The sequence below is a fragment of the Neopsephotus bourkii genome, unplaced genomic scaffold (genome assembly GCF_033783945.1).
Source record: "Neopsephotus bourkii isolate Nb327-2 ecotype Australia unplaced genomic scaffold, CSIRO-AGI_Nbou_v1 NB_1574, whole genome shotgun sequence".
In the NCBI taxonomy this organism is placed as follows: Eukaryota; Metazoa; Chordata; class Aves; order Psittaciformes; family Psittacidae; genus Neopsephotus; species Neopsephotus bourkii.
The window spans coordinates 3113712-3133812 of NW_026902050.1; the positions used below are offsets into that span (position 1 = coordinate 3113712).

General features: G+C 42.1%; 2 protein-coding genes across 19 annotated transcripts in view; one reads left to right on the top strand and one right to left on the bottom strand.

Annotated features, from left to right (window-relative positions):
• MED12L (mediator complex subunit 12L) overlaps positions 1-20101 on the top strand; it is a 151611-nt gene that overhangs the window by 49039 nt on the left and 82471 nt on the right. The gene's annotated exons all lie outside the window — the stretch shown is intronic.
• On the bottom strand, positions 345-10184 carry P2RY14 (purinergic receptor P2Y14). The gene is made up of 4 exons (XM_061371521.1): positions 10144-10184; positions 9853-10034; positions 3812-3902; positions 345-1977 (listed from the first exon to the last, which is right to left on the bottom strand). Exon 4 carries the CDS (start codon positions 1957-1959, stop codon positions 946-948), a length of 1014 nt encoding a protein of 337 aa, XP_061227505.1. The 5' UTR covers positions 1960-1977; positions 3812-3902; positions 9853-10034; positions 10144-10184; the 3' UTR covers positions 345-945.

The window sequence follows — 20101 nt, forward strand, 5'->3', positions numbered from 1 at the left end:
ACAGCAGGGGAATTACTGAAATCTCTGTTTGGTATGGACATTTTTGGTGTATGCCATGTTATTTCTGAAAAGGCCTTAGGAATATGGTACAGTGTAACAGTATTTAGTTTATAGGAGGCTTCTCTTTGAACACTTGCTCATATTCAGTACCACATTTTATAGAAATGCTCTGACATTTAGTGCCCAAGGGTGAAAATCAGTCATGTTTAATTTTCAATTTTATAAAACCTATATAAAAACATATATACATACACATCTACTTTAATTTTATCAAGGGTTTTTCAGGGTTTGTGCAGATCTTTGAGGATTTGATGTGTATTTTTTTACTTCCCCCCGCTTTTTTCCCCTGATTATTGGAATTAAGCTGTTCCATAAACAGCACGTTGCCTTCAACTGTTTGTTTTGTGACCTGGTAAACAGAGGAGGGTGCTTCCCCTCAGGGTCTCAGTCCTCTTTACGGGCTGGTGCAGTGTCTTATGCTGAACCCCATTGGAAGGATGCTTATTCCAGGGGGTCTGTGCCAGGTGAGGTGGAGCGATCAGCTATTCCTGGGTCCTTCAGGCTGGTTTGCTGATTGTCATGTGTGTCGTACCTGGCTTCTTGAAAAACAACCACAAAGCAGTTTGATTACTGGGTCTGTTGGAGAATCCTTCCAGTGAACTGTGGCCTGGAGCTCCAGAATGTTCTTCAGTTACTCCTCTCTTTTTATTTGAGATCCAGATAGGTCATATCATACCATAATGCAGTTGTAGCATTGGCTGAAATAGCGTGTAGTGAATATATTTGCAATGTACGGTAATGTTTTTATACAGAGAAAAAACAGTTGGCATTTTATTTTGAAACCTTGTTTCTGTTTGCTTGCTGGTTCTTATCTGTTCAGTTTCTTTGAGACATTTGCATTCTTGAATAACTTTCTAAAACATGCATTATTTTAATGATCTGAACCTACATGATGTTTATACTATCCTGAAGTGTATTTGATCTTTTGCATTTAGAGATTTCAACCTCACTTGAATTGTTTAGCTTGAGATGCAGTTTTTGATACAGCTTTTCTTTGAAGGGTAGGCAGAGGAAAAAATAAATAATGGGATCAAGGCACACATTTGCAGCAGACAGTACAAGAGTAAATTCCTTTGCATAGAACAGATTTTTTTTTGACTGGCAGTTGAATTGTGGGCTAGTTTGACTTAGAGTATATGGTATTCTGCAGAGGTGATAGGGTACAAAGCAAATGACAAATACAAACATGATACTGAATATATTACGGCTGGTTTTTCTCTTGGTCACATCTGAGTTCCTTTTGAATTTTTTGTAAGAGGTATATATTTTTTTTGATATAGAAGTGTAAAAAATGATTAGCAGAAGAAAAACAATCCAGAAAATTACAGTGCAAATATAACTTGATGCTTTGTGCCACTGTCTGCCAAGCTCACTTTTAAGACCTATACACTTTCTGGAATAATTTTCTTTAGTGATTTCATTAGTTAAAATCATATTTGGAAGCGATATAAGCATTAACAATAACCATATGATTATAGAGACCACCTTACTGTAGTTAACTGTGTGAACAAAGGAGGTGAATAAAGGCTTTACAATTTTGTAGTATCTGTCAAAACCAATGAGGCCAAAAAATGTTATCCCGATATACATGTTTGTGTAAAAAACAACAGCAGAGTATCTGCACACAAACATGTTGAGCTGTGGAGGCGCAATTTCTGAATCAGCAAGAATTTTGAAAGGAAACGTCAAGCTCATTAGGAGATCAGCAACAACAATGTTTTTGAGATAAACAATAAAACTCTTTTTGCTAGAAACATAGAGAAAGATCCATGCTGCCACACTGTTCAGCGACAGTCCTACTATGAAAATGAAACAGTAGACCAGGGGAATGACTGTCTTGGTTATTACTGTGCTGTGACTGCAGTTGTTTCCGAAGGAGTTTGTGCTGGTGTTGACCATCTTACAGTATCTTTGTTCCTAGAAGCAGAGAAAAGATTATCTCTGTAAGAAAAAGTGGTGCTATGCTTTCCATTAATTAGTGTAAGATTTCTACTCTCACTTCAAAATAAACTTGCCATACTCCTCAGAAATGACCACATTTCCACAGTGTATAATTTCCAGCAGGGATGCATAGTTTTGTATTTTCCAAGTGGTGCCATCTCACTTCTTGCTGATGTTTAAGGGTATGCTGCTGTTCTCAACAGAGAATCCAGTTGCTTCTCCCTTTGACTTTAATCCCCTGTCTTCAAGCCCTGGGCTGCCTCTTTCCTCTGTGTGTACGCTTATGCGCTGTGAACTTAGGAGGGGGACTGAGCCACAGTCAGTCTTTAGAATGAGACTCTAAATATGTCTCATTAACCCTTAAGAACCAGTATGTATTTTTAACAGTGGTTTACCAGGAAGCATGTGAGGGATATGAATATTCCTCGTACAAGTGTTCTGTTTTGTATACAGACATAAAAACACTGTTTTGTTAATCAAGTGTGGAAGTACATAGTGTATGCCATTAGTTTCGAATGTTGACTTCAGAGAAACCTGTATGTGCAGCTAGCACAGTTTGTTTGAAACTTTTAGTAGCATGACACACAGGTGTGTGCCTGTGTGTTAGCATAACATACAAGCTACAGTTGTCCTCTCCAGTCATTCAGATTTAAATTTTAGAGTGTCTCCAAGAAGAAATCACATCTGCTGTCTGATTTTCTTTGGCAGAATGTTTACGGGGGTGGATTATCCTCTGTGGGGAAGACAGAGCAGATATAGATATCATGCTGCTGTATCTGGCAATTGAAAATATAGGCAACTGGAAAATAAGTGCTACAGAGCTGGGAAAAAAAACCCAACCACCTCTTCTTTTAGAAAATAAAGAATTTCCTTATTGCCACAATTCAGAGTCCATAGCTGATGCCTCTGTGCAGCAGATTGGAACCTGAATGCAATCTTGCAATAACTAGAAACAGAAATTTTCTTTCCAATAGGTAAAATTGTTTCTTTTAGTGTACTGTTTTCTGTATCTCTTTTGCAGACACTGTAAAGGCTTCCCATCTTAGATGCTGTTCTGAAACTTGCATGGATATGTAGAGCAATGGAGCAGGCATTACCTGTTATCACACTCAAGGCCTGCAGTTAATCTCTTCCTGGTAGTTCTCCTACATGAGTATCTGCCATCCCATCTTTATGTCATCAAGGCATTCGGTTTTGTTTGGTTGAGTTTTTCAAGGAAAAAGATGGTGAGGAGAGCAGGTGTTATAACTACTACATGAAGGTGCATTATACTTAGGTAATAATAGGCAAGGCTTGGAGTGATATTGCTAAAACTAGAAATATGTCCCAGAAAAGCACCAATAGCAAATAGCATTTTTATTTGAGACAGTAACAATGTGTATTTAAAAACTGTTGCCTTCCCAGTGCTCTCTGCTCTGTACATACTCTCTTCCTCCTGTCAGGCTCTCTAGGCAGGACCCTTTCTCTGCATATGATGTTCAGAATTTGTTCCTGCTCTGTAGGGTTTCCTAAAGTGAAGTACCTGGTGTTGGGTCTTTCTACACTTGGACTCAGTAGCAGATATTAAAGGGCTTAGGAGGTTCATGAAGTATTTCTTGTGCTGAGGCATTGTACAACAAAGGAATATTTCAAAAGTGCATGATTAGAGATGTGTATGTTAAAGCTCTGTAAAAAGTGTATTGTGTTTACGCAGCATGGAAGACACCCTAGACATTTGATAACAGCAGATTTATCAACTAACTGTGATTGAGAAGGAGGGCAAAGTCCAAGCTAGACACTAAATCTTTCAGTATCAATGACATGTCCTTACCTCTCTTGATTTGACTGTTGTGCTGCTCTTTCTTAAGGGTTTAGAGTGCCTTCCATTCTTAGGCACAAGGATGCTTCTTGTGCTGGAAGACCTATGTGAGAGACAGGAAAATACGGTTATTTTGTATCATAACACAGGACAGTGTAATTCTGCAGCACTGGGGGGATTCCATAGTGCCATGCCTGTTTAGACCATCTGAAGATTTGTACTGCAGGCAGACATTAAAATTGGTTAAGGATTGAATCACAGAGTAGTCATGTTCAATCTGACCATGTTCATCCTACTACGTTCATCACTGCATGGATAAGGTAGAGGCTTTTGTATCCCCCCTGCCATGGATCACATCATTTGTGTTCAGGATCAATTTTATCTAATCTTTCTGTCACATAGTCACATGATCACCTCTTTCTGAAAGGCCTTGTCCCTACTGCTCTGAATAATTCATCATTGGAAGCAACACTGTCAGCTTGCTAGCCTCTTCCCTCTGTCAGTTGTGGATCCTATAGGAGCCATGACAGTGTGGTACCACGAGGTCTGACTCCTGTGCTCTGGTAAACAACCAGTCTAGCAGGGTCGTGACCTGCTGGCTCGTCATCATCCAGATGGGTTGCATGTAGCTGGCAGAAGTCATGCTTCCACTTCATAGAGAAGCTGCCCTTTCATGCTTGTTCTGGTTGCATTCCTGTTCAAGCTGCCCTTAAACCTCCATAAAAAGAACATCTTCTCTTGTGAGAACTTGCAGGGCTTCCACTAGGTGATATGCAGCTTGAAATGAGCATAGATACTCACCCTTTGTTCCATGTTGGAGTTTATCTGGAAACTGAGAAAACTCCTTATTTAATGTTTGGCAGGGTTTGGAACTTGATGATCTTAAGGTCCTTTCCAACTGTAACTATTCTGTGATTCTCTGATTCTATGTTAATCAGTGGGTCAATGTAGAACCTTTTTGTCCAAATGCCATTTGAGGTGATGACTAGCCTTAAGGATTCTTTTTCTGTTTTCTCCAGTTCTTGAAACATTGCTGTTGTTTAACTGCTATGTAACTGCTGCTGTTTGTCCGTGTGTGTTGGAGGGCATGTATTAGCACCCAGCAATTTGTGATTTGTATGTGAGAATAGTCTTCCATACCTGAGCATCATTTCATGTTCAAATGCTCAGTCTAGTGTAAGATATATTTATTTTATGTAAATAATATCAACTATTTTTTGCAAACCCAGCAAACTTGATTCACCAAACAAGTAAGATTGATGTGGTAAAATATATCAAAGTTTTGAACTTTGTTATTTTGCAAATCATGTTGTCTTGGCAAAATACACAAAAGAAAAATTGCATAAGCCATTAAAAATGCTTGGTTCTTCTGTATTCAAACTCTTACGCTATCATTTATTACCCTTCCAATATCCTTAAGGCACTTCTTCACTTCTGTAACTTGTCTGTCAAATCTCAAAGTTCACAGCTGCTTTTCTGAACATAAGAATAATATTTACAAGATTCTTTTTTTTTCTTACCCCACTGTAAAGAAGGTTCTGTAGAACTGACTGCTTATTTTAGGTATTTATCAAAGTTAATACAGCTGCTTGATGAATAAATATGCAATGCAATTACTGGGTCAGGAATTGTTGACATCAATCATTGTCCCCAGAAATCTTTTCTGAACTGGAAGCTGGAATTTATCAGGGAAGAGCACACCAAAGGTTATGTCTGATGTGCCCTACACAAACCACAGCAGTTGTGAATTGTGTTGAGTTGTGCTGAAAGAAGAATTATTTATTTATTTATTTATATATATTTTTTTTTTTAGATTTTCTGTCTAATGCAGTTGACATACTGGTAGTGGTCTGAACTTGCAGTCCTGGCAGTGCTGGTATAATTCAGCTGGAAAGCAGCCCCCAGTTTGGATGCATGTCCCTGGCCACCACAGAGCAAGCTGCCTCCCCACTGTCTGGAGCTGAGCAGAGTATGTTCCCAGACACCAGCTGGAAACCAACAGGGCAGGATGCATTAGGCCTCTGGGGCTTGAAAGGATGGGCAGGCTCTCGTGTTCATTAGGAGCTGGACCAGCAGAGGGAAATATAAGCAGGGCCTGCTAGCTGTGATATGCCAGCGGTGGGATCCTGCATTTCTGTTTCAGCGTTACTCCCTGAAGGTGTTCAATGGGCTGCTGGGGCTCAGAGCTGGCAGGGCCAGGTAGGGACTGTCCCAAGGGAAGTCTTCTGCCCCTGACTGGTTCTCAGCAGTGTGTGCTCAGGGCTGCACCTCCACTAAGGCACTGACCTGGCAGCTGGTGTGGGGTTGGTATGGGGCAGAGATGTTCTGGGGTCATGGTTGTAATTGCTGGTCTCTTTTGGAAGGCGTTTTTTGCAGTGACTGTGGAGATTTGTTGGTACGTTTGACCTGCAAGTTTGCCAAGAGACTAAAATTTTGTTATTTTTCTGTTCTTATTATAACATTTGTCATAAGGCAATGTCTGGATTTTAATACCTTAGAGAATAAAAGTATGCAAAATACAGTGTACTATTTTAGCCCTTCAAAAATGGCATATTGGCTTGTAATTTTTGTTTGTTATAGATGCATAGAATATAGGATGAATAGTTGAATGACAACAAACATAGAATTCCTGTCACAGGAGCTAGTAAGTGAGTAACTGTGAAGTAGCATTGTACGTGATGGCACTCAGTGCATGTCTCCTCTGGTGTGGCTCATATTAAAGGGGGATCAATAAATGTGGCAGTAATTTCTGGAGGGTCTCAGTTACTTACTGCTGTGCCTTCCAGCCCTTGATTTCTCATGTTTGGTGTGAGAGGACAGAGGGCTGGGTGAGCCATATTTCTACTCAGACTGCTCCTCAGGGTGCTGATGAGAATAGCATCCCCTGCAAGAGATGAGAAAGGCTGAGAGGCTGTGTGTACTATGAAGGTTGCTACTGTTGTGCCCCTATGAGTAACAGTGGCTTCTAGCAAGCCTTGGTGACAGTATGGGTATGTCCTGTCTGCAGCTACAGTTAGTAGATGGAAGAACAGAAGTGTGAACAACTCTTCACATGTTAACAGTACTGTTGATCCAAAAAGGCAAGTTCAGGATGTTCTAGTGAGGATGTCGCTGTCAGTGATAGAGGGAGGTATTTTTTTCATGCTGTGCTATTTTATTTACAAACTCCTGACTTCCTGAATGTGGGGTGAATCAAACAGAAAACTGGGCTCGGGCATCTTCCAACTCAGAATGCTGTCCTTTACAGCTTTCTTAACATCCTGATGTTAACATCCTAATGGTCCTGATAGTGCTTTTGAGGTTTGTGAACTAACTGCTTTGTGTACTGTGCTTTTTTTCCTCCTATGTGCATCTCATCCCCAAGCCTTACATAGTCACCCCTTCTGCCAGCATCCCCACATAGCATCACTAATACCTGTGCAGGGACTGCAGCCCCTTGATTGAGCTGGCAGATGGGGACCCTGTATCACCCATCAGGGCAGCAGCACCCTGGCCATTACTGCATTCATCCACATGCAGCCCTTTGCTTTACACTGGGAAGCAAGCAGTGTCCTAGCCTGGATTGTGCATTTTTCCTCATCTCTTAACTGAAGGGAGCAGCTGACCTGTGCAATTTGGCATAAATTGGCTATATTATCTAACCTTTGCAATGTTATCTTAAAAAAAAAAACCCCATGAAATAAAGCTGTAACATCTCTTTGTTGGGCTGTTATTTGTCCCTGGCTAGCTGTATTCTTTTGGTTGGCTTTGTAATTCTTGGGTGGGGGTGTGAAGATTTTAATGTCTTTGTGTAGCATAGCCAGTAGTCATAAATCCCTGTGAATTAATGATTGTAACTGTGTTTCTCGTTCTCCCAAGCTTGTAAATTCAATGCATTACAAGCATTTCCTCCAGTGACTGGGCTGAGAGGAATCCCATCAACACCTTTCAGAAGTACGCGATATTGTGGTAAAAATCTTGACTTCTTCACAGTTGTGAATTAATTCTCATTTTGTTGTATACAAAACATCAATTTCTAAACCTGCTGCAGATCTTGAGTCCTGAGTTTCTGTTCTCCTTGCTCCTGTCCTTCCTTCCTCTCCTACCCATCTGCTCAACCTTTAAAAAGAGAAATGAATGTTGCAAGTAGACATTTTCAGGTGACCCCGCAACCAGGAAAATGAACATTTCTGTCTTCAGGTTAGACCAAAACAGGAGGCAGGGGCACAGGTTAATTTGGTAAGTAGGTGTGAAATGGGGTCATGCTAGAGCCCTGTCACCCCACGCCTTTGCTGGGACTTGCTGGAGTGTGGTCTGGCTGGGTCAACAGCCACACTTTTAGTGTGTCACCCTTCTGCATTGTGCTTCTGCTTGTCTTCACAAAGAAAGCTGAAGTAAAAGACTTACTGCCATTGACTTGGCAATGGTGAACGGGCCACATAAGCTGACACCACATAGCACAACACCTTTTAGCATTGGCAGCATTTTGTAACAGATTTTCCTGACCAAAGGTATGATCAGTTTGACCATACGTGGTGTTTTCTTGGCATGTACGATTAATTTCTGGTGTTCTGAAGGACAAAGCAAGTGAGGAGAGCCAACAGGTATCACGAGCAGCTGTAGATTAGATTGTTTATTTCTCGTTACAGTAGCAGGTTCTTTGAAGGGCTGTGCAAGTTCCTTTGGTTGGAGCATGAGGACACCTCAAGGGCACAATTTTATTTCTGTCTTGTGAAACCCATCAGTAATTGTTTAATTTCTTTTTACTGTCCAGAAGTCCCTATGCTACTTTTGAAATTTGAAATTCAACAGCTTAATTTTCCTGATAAATTACATTTTTATTTTTTTTTAGTTCTGATTTTCAGACAAGGGTCTAAATTATTCTAAACCAACGGTCTTTTAGCATTAAGAGGGTATGATGTATTTGTGCAAACCCTGGTATTCAAACTGAAACTTAAGCAGTGCTTTCAGCAGTTTGCATGTAGATTTTCAGATTTAACTCAAATATACTCTTTTTTTTTCCTTCCTCCCCACACCCAAATCCTCCCTATCTTCCATCAGTTATAGTATCTTAATTAGGATGTGGTGGACATAGCAGGGAAAGTTAGGACCAAGGTATTAGGAATGATCAGTTCAAAATGTGATATTAAAGGATTAAACAGACCAGCTTTTAGAAGAAGCTGTCATGTCAAATTTGGAATTATTCCAGTAGTATATGTCGTGGTTTAACCCCGGCCAGCAACTGAGTCCGATGCGGCCACTCACTCACTTCCTCCCGGTAGAATGGGGGAGAGAATCAGAAGGGTAAAAGAAAACATGGGAGGTGAAGGTGAGAACAGTTTAATAAATACAATAAAAATAGTAATAAAAAGGAAAATGACAAGAAAGGGAAATAAAACCTAAGGAAAAAAAGTGATACAAATGAAACCAATTCCTCACTGCCTGCTGACCAATGCCCAGCCATTCCCAAGCAGCAGCCCCTGGTCAGCTTTCCCCTCCGTTCACATGCTGAACATGACGCCATGGGGTCTGGAATATCCTTGTAGCTGGTTGGGGTTAGCTGTCCCAGCTGTGTCACCTCCTGGCTTCTCGTGCCCCCCCGCCTCCTCCTTGGCAGGGCAGCATGAGAAGCTGGAAAGCCTATGACTTGGAGTAAGCACCACTCAGCAACAACTGAAACATCGGTCTTATGAACATCATTATCATCCTAAATCTAAAACATCAGCACTCTACCAGCTGCTAGGAAGAAAATTAATTCTGTCCCAGCTGAAACCAGGACAGTATGTCAATAAAGCATTTTAATGAATAGTAGTATTATTGTCCTAAAAACGAGTATTTAAAAGAAGTAAAATCTGGCTCAAGTGAAGAAATTGTTCCCTTTGATACTCTATTTTAATAGTAACATAGTAATATTATTACAGTAATAAAAACATAGTAATATTTGATTTTTAATTCTATTTTCTGATGTTTCACACTGTTTTACATAGTTATGTTTCCTCAGCCATAAATTAAACCAAATGTAGTTGCTTTAGAAAAGTATCTTTTCCCATGATACAGTACAGAGCAATCCTTACCTTCAGGTCAGCAGCCCTTTGGTGACACAGCTTGAGACAGTTCCATGTGTCAGCTGAACAGGTGTGGGAGTTTGCCTTGGTTTTCTGTATTTATTTATAGTTATGATTGCTCATTTGTGTTCCAAGTAATCTGTTTGTGGTTTGCATGACGCATGGGTGATTTCCTCTTCACCCTATTTGTACTGTAGTTTAAAAGAATAATTATAGTGCTAGTTACTAAAAAATTAAAGCAAATCTTTGGGAGCGTTGGTAATGTACAGGAGCATGTAATGGAAAGGCAGAGTCTTTCACCTGGAAAGAAGTATAAAGTTGCATGTGGGGTCTCTCTTCAGTTGTCTCTCTTCAGCTATGAAGCAGATTTACAGAATAAGCCCTTTACAAGCCCTTGTAATGTAAACCACCGTAAAAACTGTGTAAGCTGCAGGCGGTTCTGTTACTCACTGGCTGGAGCGCAGTGTTCTGTCTCTTCTGCGTTATCCATTGGCTGCTCCCTTACAGCTGGACGGGCTTTAGCTCTTTAAGCAAATGCCTTGCAATATTATCTTCATTATCTGCCTTGGTAGCGACTGTGGGTCGGAGCATGCTGTCTGTCTGCAGGCAGAAAGCTGAAGAGCTAGGGAGTTGTGCCTTGCTGTGTGGCCAAATGTGGTTGAGATCTCCACGGCTGCAGATGGCCAGTGCTATTTTTGTGTACTTCGACGTACTTCCATGAAGTTCAGTGTTGAAATGGTTTCAAGAAGGACACGTTTGTGCAGTTGGCAAAGCACTAAGCGATTTTAATTTGGGGGCTGGTGTTTTCTCTTAAACTGTTCCCAGGCCTGGCTGTGACCTTTCCTGTGAAGCTTACTGCCTGGAGAGCAGCTGCCTTTGTTAACGGGAGAGTTCTGCATTGGATCACATGGGCTTACGCTGGAGTTGCTCAGGGCATACTCAAAGGCTAAGAAGGATTCTTGAGAACTGGGAGGAATCTTTTGTGTATGTCTTTTTCCTCTTTATTCTTCTTCTTCTTATTTTTTTTTCTTTACCCTTAATCCCTTGTCTGTCTTCCTCCTTTCCTGTTTTTCCTGTATATTTACAGGGAGGCTTTAAAATAAAGCACGTGGTAATGGAAAAGCTATGAAGGTGAGAAAGTAGTATGTTCTGAGACAGATCTGAGGTTTGGGGAGATAAATTGAGGTTTATATGTTTGTTTAAAAAAAGTGAAATATGTAAGTTGCATACATTAGTGTTGTTAAAACATTTAGTACATGACTTGAGCTTAACTTTACAGAGCATACCCAAACCCTCTGTTAAATAAACAATTTCCTTGTGAACTTCCCTTCTGTGAGTGTTTATCACCTTACAAGAAGGGCCCAAAGGCATGGACAAATGAACGTACCTTCTGCTAATGCATTGCTGGTATGTACACACCTTTACTTAGAGCAAGTGTGTGTTCACCTGAACCTGTAGTCCCTTTCTTCCTCCAAATTTCATTGAATATTTCCCTGTGAAATAAGGGGATATCTTCAGATACAAAACTGTCTTTACATTATGGTGAGTACTCTCACCCTTCTTTTATTTCTGAGACTCCCAGGTCAAAGCCATAATGGCCAATTATTTGTTGCTTTTGGTTTTGTTTGTTTGGATGTTTGTTTCATTTACAGTTTTTATAACTTCCTATATGCTGTTTCCACAGCAGTATCTGAGCTGGGAATCAGAATCTGAGCAAGTGCTGTGATGTGAAAGTTTGGTTTCAGTTACTTTCTTGTGTGTCAAAGGCTGGGGCATGCTCTGGTTCCCTCTTAGCTGCCTGACGCTGGGCTCTGTCCTCTTAGGGCAGTCTCCTTGAGCTGTGGCAGCTCCTGTGGGGATTGTGGATAACAGCCTGCTTCCCTAGCACTGCTTCTGTGGGCCCTGTTGCACTACATCTTCCCCGTGGGCTGTAACTTTAGGATTCATGTCCCATGGACTTTGTGTCACACCTCATACCATCAGGCTTCAGTTTCAAGCAAATAGAAAGAAATCCATCTGCCCTGAAGAGTCATAGCTTTTTGTGTGCCTCAGGAGAAGAGAGGGTTAAATTTGTAATAGGAAGAAGTGGTGAGTACCAGAGGTTTCAGGTTTTAACCCTCCTCCTGATGGTCAGCCACCCTTAGAGGAGCACTTGCATGTCTTTTTACCCTTTTCACCATCCTGCACCCATGTCATGAGTGTAACTGTTTCAGCACACCTACCCAGTGTGGCTGGCCCCGCTTCATCCCTTGTGCCAGCTGCTTCCTTATGTGTGCACACACATGTGCATGCCCAGTGTCCTTGTATGTCTAGGCCCCACACGAACCCTTTCCCCTCTCTTACTGGGAGGCTTGATGGGACCATCCTCCTGCTTTGTTCTGATACACAGCTTGGTGGCACAGACTGGGAGCAGCCGGGAGGAGCTGTGTTGCTCCGAGCATTATTTGCCAGACTGGGGGGATTCTGCTGGGGACGGTGGGATATGTTCTCCTACCAGGGGGTTCAGGCAGGGGGCCCTGGAGAAGCCTGCTGCTTTTCCTGTTTGCCATAGGGTATTATTTTAACTGAAGCATGTTTTGGAAAAATATGGTTTCTGTTTCCATTCTCATTCTCATTCCGAATGTGCAAATTGGCTAGAGAGGAGTCATGCCTGTGAGCTGGGAGCTCAGTTTTACACTGTGAGACATGAGTTGGTGGCAGCACAAGCTATTTCTTCTCTACAGCTGGGCTGCAGTCCCGTGGTGGCAGACCCAGGCCTTGTGCAGGTTCTCGGCGATGTGATGGGAGCACAGCTCTGCGGGGGAAGCGTGTCGATTCCCATCCTGTGTTCAGGCAGGTGTCTAGCTCTGCTCCCACTGGGGCACAATGCCATCATCTCTTTGAGAGTCCATTGCCACAGGACGGGGTCAGGGGCTGCCTGAGCCATGAAGCCCATTCCCTGGGAAGCTTTTCTGGAGTTGGCTGCTCTGGGACAAGCCTCCTCGCTCTGCAGCACAGCCAAGGGCAGCCCTGCCCTGTTGGCCTCTCCTTTGGCAGACTTGCTGCAGCCGAGCAAGGATCGGGCAGGACAATGCACAAGGCTTTTTAGGTGCTCTCTGGAAGGCTCTCAGTCAGCCACTTTGTCATCTCTTTCTGTCCATCCTGTTGTCATTTTTTGAAACAAGGACAAGAGGAATGGGTCAGATAAGGCTTTGGCTGATCACAAGCACTTTGTTTGTAATTCAGTCTAAAAAACCTCACCTTTTTGTTGCTTCGTTTTTTTGTTTGCTTGTTGTTGGTTTTTTGTTTTTTTCCTCTCTCCAGAAACAGCAGCACAAGTCTTGGCCTTTTGGGAACAAGGTCAACTTCCGGAGTGTGTCCCATGACAAACTTTTTCCAATGGCTTCCTCATCTAAGCCTAATATTAAAATAAGCAATGTTCTGTTTGCGTCTGGATGAAATCCTTGCAGAAGAGGAAGAAAAGTGCAGTCTGCTGAAACAAGTGCCTTTGGTAGAAAAACACAAAGTAACGGAAAAGAGGAACTTCTTGGCAAAGCAAAATTGCCCACCAGCCTCTATCAAATCTCTCCCTCCTGAGGGCAGTTCTCACTTCACGTGCAGCACCACAGACTCCTGGAGGCCAACAAAATGGAAAACTTGAGCAGGGAGGAAATAGCTTAAACGTTCAAAAGTTGTTCTCATTGTTTGAAGCAATTGAGCAAAAGAACTGAATGACCTTTTTTGCCGATTCATCAGAAAATCAAGACTTGACCCTGCAGCTAACAGTTTGGATCAGACTACCAGCCTTTGTGTGACAGAAATAGTCTTTCCTCTGGGCTAATATGGCAGGCTTGTCACTGAAGGATGGGGCTCTGGTAGAGTAAAATGCCACACAGTGAAACTTAAGATTCTTGTTTGAAGACTGAGCAACTCAAAGCGAACTGGCAGTGGAGTCCAGAGCACAGCCCCGGCTGGTAGCCAGCTTCCCCAGGTGCCCTTCAGCTTTAATTATCAGTGCAGAATGGGGAGCTTTTTTGACTTCTCCACACCCTCCCTGCCTGACCGTTCTCCAAGGGCACCAGTGAACAGGTTACAGTAGCAGAAGGAGGGTTTTTACCGTGTCTCTGCTTGAAAAGAAGCTGAAGAGGTGGTTACAAAGCAGATGGAAGACAACATCAGGATTTTCAAGGGAGGCTGTGAGTCTGTTACGGCAGCAGGCCTGTTGCAAAACATCAAAGGTGTTATGCTGCGGCAGTCCCTGCTGCTGTGTTTATGATGTTTTTGTTGTGTAGGCAGATGGGGAGGAAGCACTGTTGTCTGGTATGTTATTTGTACCCCCCTGACTTTTTTATTTTCCAGTTTCCCCAAAGTGGCCCCAAACCACCTGTGTGCTTGAGGTGAATGTGCACCGTGCTGGACCTGAAGGTAATGATGTGGTGTGGGACTCCTGCCGGAAGAATTGCTTGGTTTTCTGGAGATGGGTCTTAACACTTCAACACATCCAGGGCTCATTAATGTTACTTGTACATACATGATAGCAGAAGTCTTTTCTGCCACATCAATGTAACCAGTATCAATGTAACACACTGTTAAAGCGTGTCAGGTTTACTGCAGGTGTCCTCAGGTCATGCCAGGAGGTGTAGATACATGAAACCCTGCCATGACTCTGGGTACGGAAAGCATGAGCTACAACTAGCTCTTCTTTACAAAGCAGAGCAGTTTATCTTCTGTTTTTTTCTGAAGTATAATGTTCCTTCTTGGGCTGGTTAACTGATTACAGTCCAGTCATAAGCCTCCATCCCTGAATGACTTAACAATTTGATATATTTAGATCTATAAAGTAGACTTCTCCTAGCTAAATAAAGTGGACGTGAGCACAGGCAAGTGATCGGGAGTCCTTACAGTACTCCTGCCTCAGGGAAGGCAGGACTCAGACTGACCATTCCATCCCACCACAGGTGAGCTCCCTGGTTCTGCAGAGCAGGAACTACTCTTTCCTTTGCAAGGTCCCATCTCGGGACTTGTTTTCTGTGCAGTTTCACTGCTCTGGTGTCCTGGGTTCAGCAGTAGCAGTCATTTTTTCTCTTTCTTGGTAGCTGGTGCAGTGCTGTGTTTTGACTTTCGGGTTGGGAACAGAGCTGATAAAAATGATGTTTTGGTCTGGCCAAGGACTTTGTGAGCCTCATGCTCTGCCAGGGAGGAGGCAAAGCCGGGAGGAAGCAGAGACAGGACACCTGACACAAACTAACCAAAGAATTATTCTGTACCACAGCACGTCATGTCCAGGATGTAACTGGGAGTTACCCGGAAGGGCTAAGTGGACTGCAGGGTTGGAGGAGGTATCGGTTGGTGCTTGGTCAGGCTGGGGGGGGGCGAGTTATTGGTCAGCTGGTGCTGAGGTGTTGTATTCTCTTCCCTTGTTATTTCCCGTATCATTATTATTACTGGAGGTAGCAGTAGTGATTTGTGTTATACCTTAGTTACTAAACTGTTCTTATCTCAACCTGTGGGAGTTGCATTCTTTTCAATTCTCCTCTCCATCCCTCCGGGAGTAGGGGGAGGGCAAGAAGGTAGGGAGTGAGTGAACAAGCTGTCTGGCTGAGGTTAAACCACAACATCTGGTTAGAGGGAGAAATGCATCATGCTTATGTTTTCATTCAAATATGAGAGATTAGCTTGGATGTCTCCAGGATGCCACTGGGGAATGAGCACTCCTCAAGGTAATAACTGTTAGGAAACGGGCACATTTGAGTTCTCTACATAGTTGTGTGTTGTCTTTCCTTTGTCGGGCGTGTGTTGTACTCTTCCAAGAAAGGTTCTTTATGGACAAACCACTTGATTTTATGTATGGTAGACTGTTAGTGTCTGGCACTGTAGCAGGTAGAAGTGTAGTTACATGTGAAATCCCTGCAGCTGTATCAAGACCAGGCTCTGGGAACTGCTTAAAAGATTTGCCACGTACTAAAGCAGTAAGTCTTACATAGCTGTCATCTCTGGTTATGCATGTTGTCATCAGTCACGAGGTGTTCATTTGTCAGTGATACAGAACTTATGTTTTAGAGACTTTTGGCCCTTATTGAAAGCGCGTGGCCAGGTGTGACCATAGTACACACCGACGCTGGAGCAAGTAGAGCTGAAGCAGAGAGCTGGAGTTGATCTCCAATATGAGGCAAGTTGCAGGACAGTTTTGATTGCATGCTTGGGTTTTCATTGCATTGTTATTGTTTCCAATGTGAAAGGCTCAATTTGAATTGAGCATCTGACTTGAACAATTCCAGCTTGCTTAAAGAGGATTCACAGCACTTTCTAATGCTTGGTTCCTTTCCTTGGATCTCATACCTGGTCATGTGTTGTTCTTGTGCAGCCTAGAAACGGGGCTTTGATGTTTTAAGTAGATATATCATTTTGAATCGTAGTTGTGTGGATAGCCTTTCCTATCCCTCCCGCTGCTGCTGCCCTAGATCCCCGCCACCCAAAATTGAAAACAGAGAATGCTTTGAAATGGAAAGGGAAGCATCTTGTTCTAGTTGGCCTTGATAATGTTGAGAGAAAGCTTTCTGGTGTAATACGCATTTGGCAGGGCTGGCAGTTGCTTCTCAGCTGAGTGTGATGATACAATGAACAACACGCGCTTTGCAAGCTACTGCTGCCTATCCTTATTTTGCAATGTTGTGTAGTGGAGTTCTGGAAGGAAGCACTTCTGGGGCTGATACTGGGTGAGTGAATGTTTAACAAACCGTGGTTTTGTACTGACTTCGTTTCTCTGAAGAAAAACAATTCCAGTACCATGTTTATGACTACTGTAGACTATTACATGAATCATTTATACTGAGTAACCCAGAATAACACTGTAAGGTTGACACTGCAGTTGATTTCCACCAGTTGCATTATAATAGGGGTCCAGATTGCTTTCAGAAGGCCGAGTGGCTTCCTAGCAACGTAGTGAAGAGCCCAGTACTCCAGTGAGCACTGCATGTCTGTTCTTTGTGTGGGCAGGCTTCATGTTAATCCTTAGTCACTGTTCCTAGTCCCATGACTTTTCAGAACAATACCCACTGAAATTTTGTGAGGTGTTTTTAGAACAATTTTTATTTGGCTCCACTTACATAATGTAACTGCATCCCCAGAGTGAGAGTATGGGAAGGTTGTTAAACCAGCCAGCCTTTGAATGAAATCTTGCATTCATTCTTTCTAGAGGGGAAGTTTCTTTAGGTTGAAGTCAAAAGTTGCCATTTTGTTTTTGCAAAGCCAAGGCTGGTTTTCTGTGCTTTGTAAAATATTTCTGATGATTTGAAGCCACAGTATTTAAAAATAAATGTAGATGGGCAGTGTGACCCTGCTGCTCTGGCCTGCAGTTTAATGCTCTAACTCACTGACTTTGCTGCCCAGCAGGTATAAATATAAGCATGTTTAGCTTTAATAGTGAGTGAAGGACACTATTTTGTATGTGTTTGATTTGTTTTTTGAGGTACAGGAGGAAAAGCTCAACCCTCAAAATGCACCTTTTCATGTTAACTATTCAAAGCTGCCCAGTGGCTTTTGAGAGCTATCCTTTCTTCAGTCTGGTTAGTGACATTTCCTTTCTCCCTCTCACTTTGCTTTCACCTGTTGTGTTATTTTTCCATTTTGTTTATTATCTGGGGCTTCTGGTTACTATCACTGTACTTGAAATACAATACAAACTAAACAAAACACTTCATGTGTTGTAAAGTTTGTTACTTAATTTGAGCAGACTGTTTCCACTGAATGGTTATGGCAGACTATTGCCAGTGGAGTTTATCAAAAGGCTACATGTGAGAGTAGTTTTACATAGATGTAAACCAGTTATACATGTTTAATATGCTCACATGCTCTTTTTGTCCAAAACCTAGTTTTTTGATTATTTAAAACTTGATCATATTTTGATAGAAACATAAAATTTCTGAACTAACTCAAACCAATTTACTCGTTAACGCAAAATTCTGGTTTTATGGTGGTCGAGAGTCATTGATTAGGAAGAAAATAAAAGGAAGGCAGACAGAGTGGTGCCTACTCCACTGGTAAAGCACTTGCTAGTTATAGGCATCCAGATACAAGGCTGGGTTAAGATGATGCTTTCTCGTTTAGCTGATCCTAGGGAAAGGATGTACCTGTTGCTTCTGTTCTGTGGATCGAGCTGAAGAGCTGTGCCAGCAGCCGTCCTTGGCCTTATTCCTGTGCAGAGAAACTGCAGGGAGCTCTGGCTGCAGCAGTTTTTGAACAATAGAAGCAGAACATCACTTGCTAGGGGACCAGAAGTGAAGTGCCACTGGTCTTCTCTCTGAAGATCATGAGTAGCCAGTGTATATTGGAAAAGGAAGTCATTTCTAAGAAGGCAAAAGTCATCTTGAACACCAGTTGAGGTGCTAAAATATGTGTATGATATGGTTTCTCCCTGAAAAGTTGTGCAGGTCTCATGATGCAGCAGAGAGTTCAAGCTTCTTAGTCATTAGTGTGAAATTATTGAAAAAATTGTAATATGCTGAAAAGCAACAGAACCCAGGGGAGAGCAACTTTGGGGATAACTTTTTTATACTTTGTATTTTGAAATTACATCAAATGGCCAAATGGCACGGCTGTACTTTTTGTTTGAAATGTCATTCTTAGTTCTATTTTAACAATTCAAATCAAGTTTTAACCCAGTGCATTAGCCAAAGTGCTGCCTTTAGTAAAAGATTGAAATGTGCAGCTCTCCAGGAAGTCTTCATGAAGTCCAAAAGAAGCCCAAAAGAAGGAGAAATGCAGTGTTTTCAAGTGTAAGCTGCCATTCTGTGATGGATTAAATGTTGCAGCACAGATAATTTTTTTGCGTGCTTCAGAGAGAAGTAAGCAGTTTTCAAGGGCAGAGGATTAAGAGCCTGAAGCGTGGGTAGGATGTCCCAGTTTTGTGTACAGTTTCATCCCATTGGAATGACTGTAGACAGCAGGACAAACTAAAGGGTTGCTTTGTTATGCAAACACGGATATTTTTCCAAAATGCCAGCCAAATCTGATATTTAGGGATCTAAAGATTCAGCTGCTATTCCCAAAGGGTTAGAAAGCAAGCAGTGAGTGTGATTGCCAAAGACCTGTGCTGTATATGGCATACTTCTAGTGATTCAGACTAATAATGTATTTTACCTTTAGCTACACAAGTTGTCATCTTCTCCCCAAATCCAGAATTTCTCTGCTGGTCTAATTGTTGTTTTATGAAGAAAGTAAATTTAACTTTTTTTCTGAGCTCAGTGCCTATGAAAGGAAACCCTTTTTATGGTCCTGCTGATGGACTTCTGTGTCAGAAATGGAGAATATGTATTCAGAGACAGGAGAAAACCGGCGAAGTATCAGAGCATAGCTGGTAACTGAAAGAGCTGGTGGTTACAGTTTGGTTCTTCATATGTCTGAGGACAGAAGTGCAAGTTGGGGTGGAAGTTCTGAAGCCTTTGTGAACAGGAATGGGAACGACAGGCAGAGACTTGTTTTTTATTAAATGAAGGATCTTACCCCACCAAACCATTGCCATAGATAAGCAATATCTGTCACTACTGATCTTACAGATCTGTGCCCCGTTCTCAAAACCTTCTAATAAGTAGTCAGTGCTTCCAGCCCCACTAAATGTGAAAACATATAGATTGTATTGTGTCTGTAGCCAAGCTCTAAGCTGGTAAAAGCAGGATGAACAAGATAAATATCTTTCTAGACTAATCCTACTAGAAGTCATGCTAATTACAAAAGTATTGCAGAACTGCTGGATTTTGGTTTTTACCCTATCAAAGCTGCTGGCAAATACTTCCTGCCTGGTTTTGTTTTGCTGATGGGTAAATGTCTGTGGATCATTGTTGAACAGCCTTCTGAGGCCTTACAAGGATCTGTCTGAGACTGAGTCATTGGGTCTCTGACTGCATTGTGATGGCAGCTCTGGTGCTCACAACGCAGCTGTTTTGTCTTGCAGGGTGGCACAGGGTCCAGTGGGGATAGCTGAGGTATGGGGCTGACGCACACTTGAATAAGCCCATTTACAGTTGCACTAGTTATGCAATTACAATTGCTTAATTCATGAGATTCTGGTCTGCATCAATGCAGAGACACATTTTTAGAACTTTTGAGGTTTTGATTTCCTTTTTTAAGATTCTTAGGAAGCAGCACTGGTGCAAAGCTACAGTAAAGGTTATTGGTAGAGGAACTCAAAAGTAAAGAGCATAATATACACAGTGACAAAAATCTTGCACAGGTAGCGGTCTGGAGCTGTCTCTAAGTACATGTTCACATAACATTTCTTTCA

Bases quoted from the DNA above. Each gene is read 5' to 3' on its own strand.
- P2RY14 (XM_061371521.1), bottom strand. From the start codon at position 1,959: ATGGTCAACACCAGCACAAACTCCTTCGGAAACAACTGCAGTCACAGC.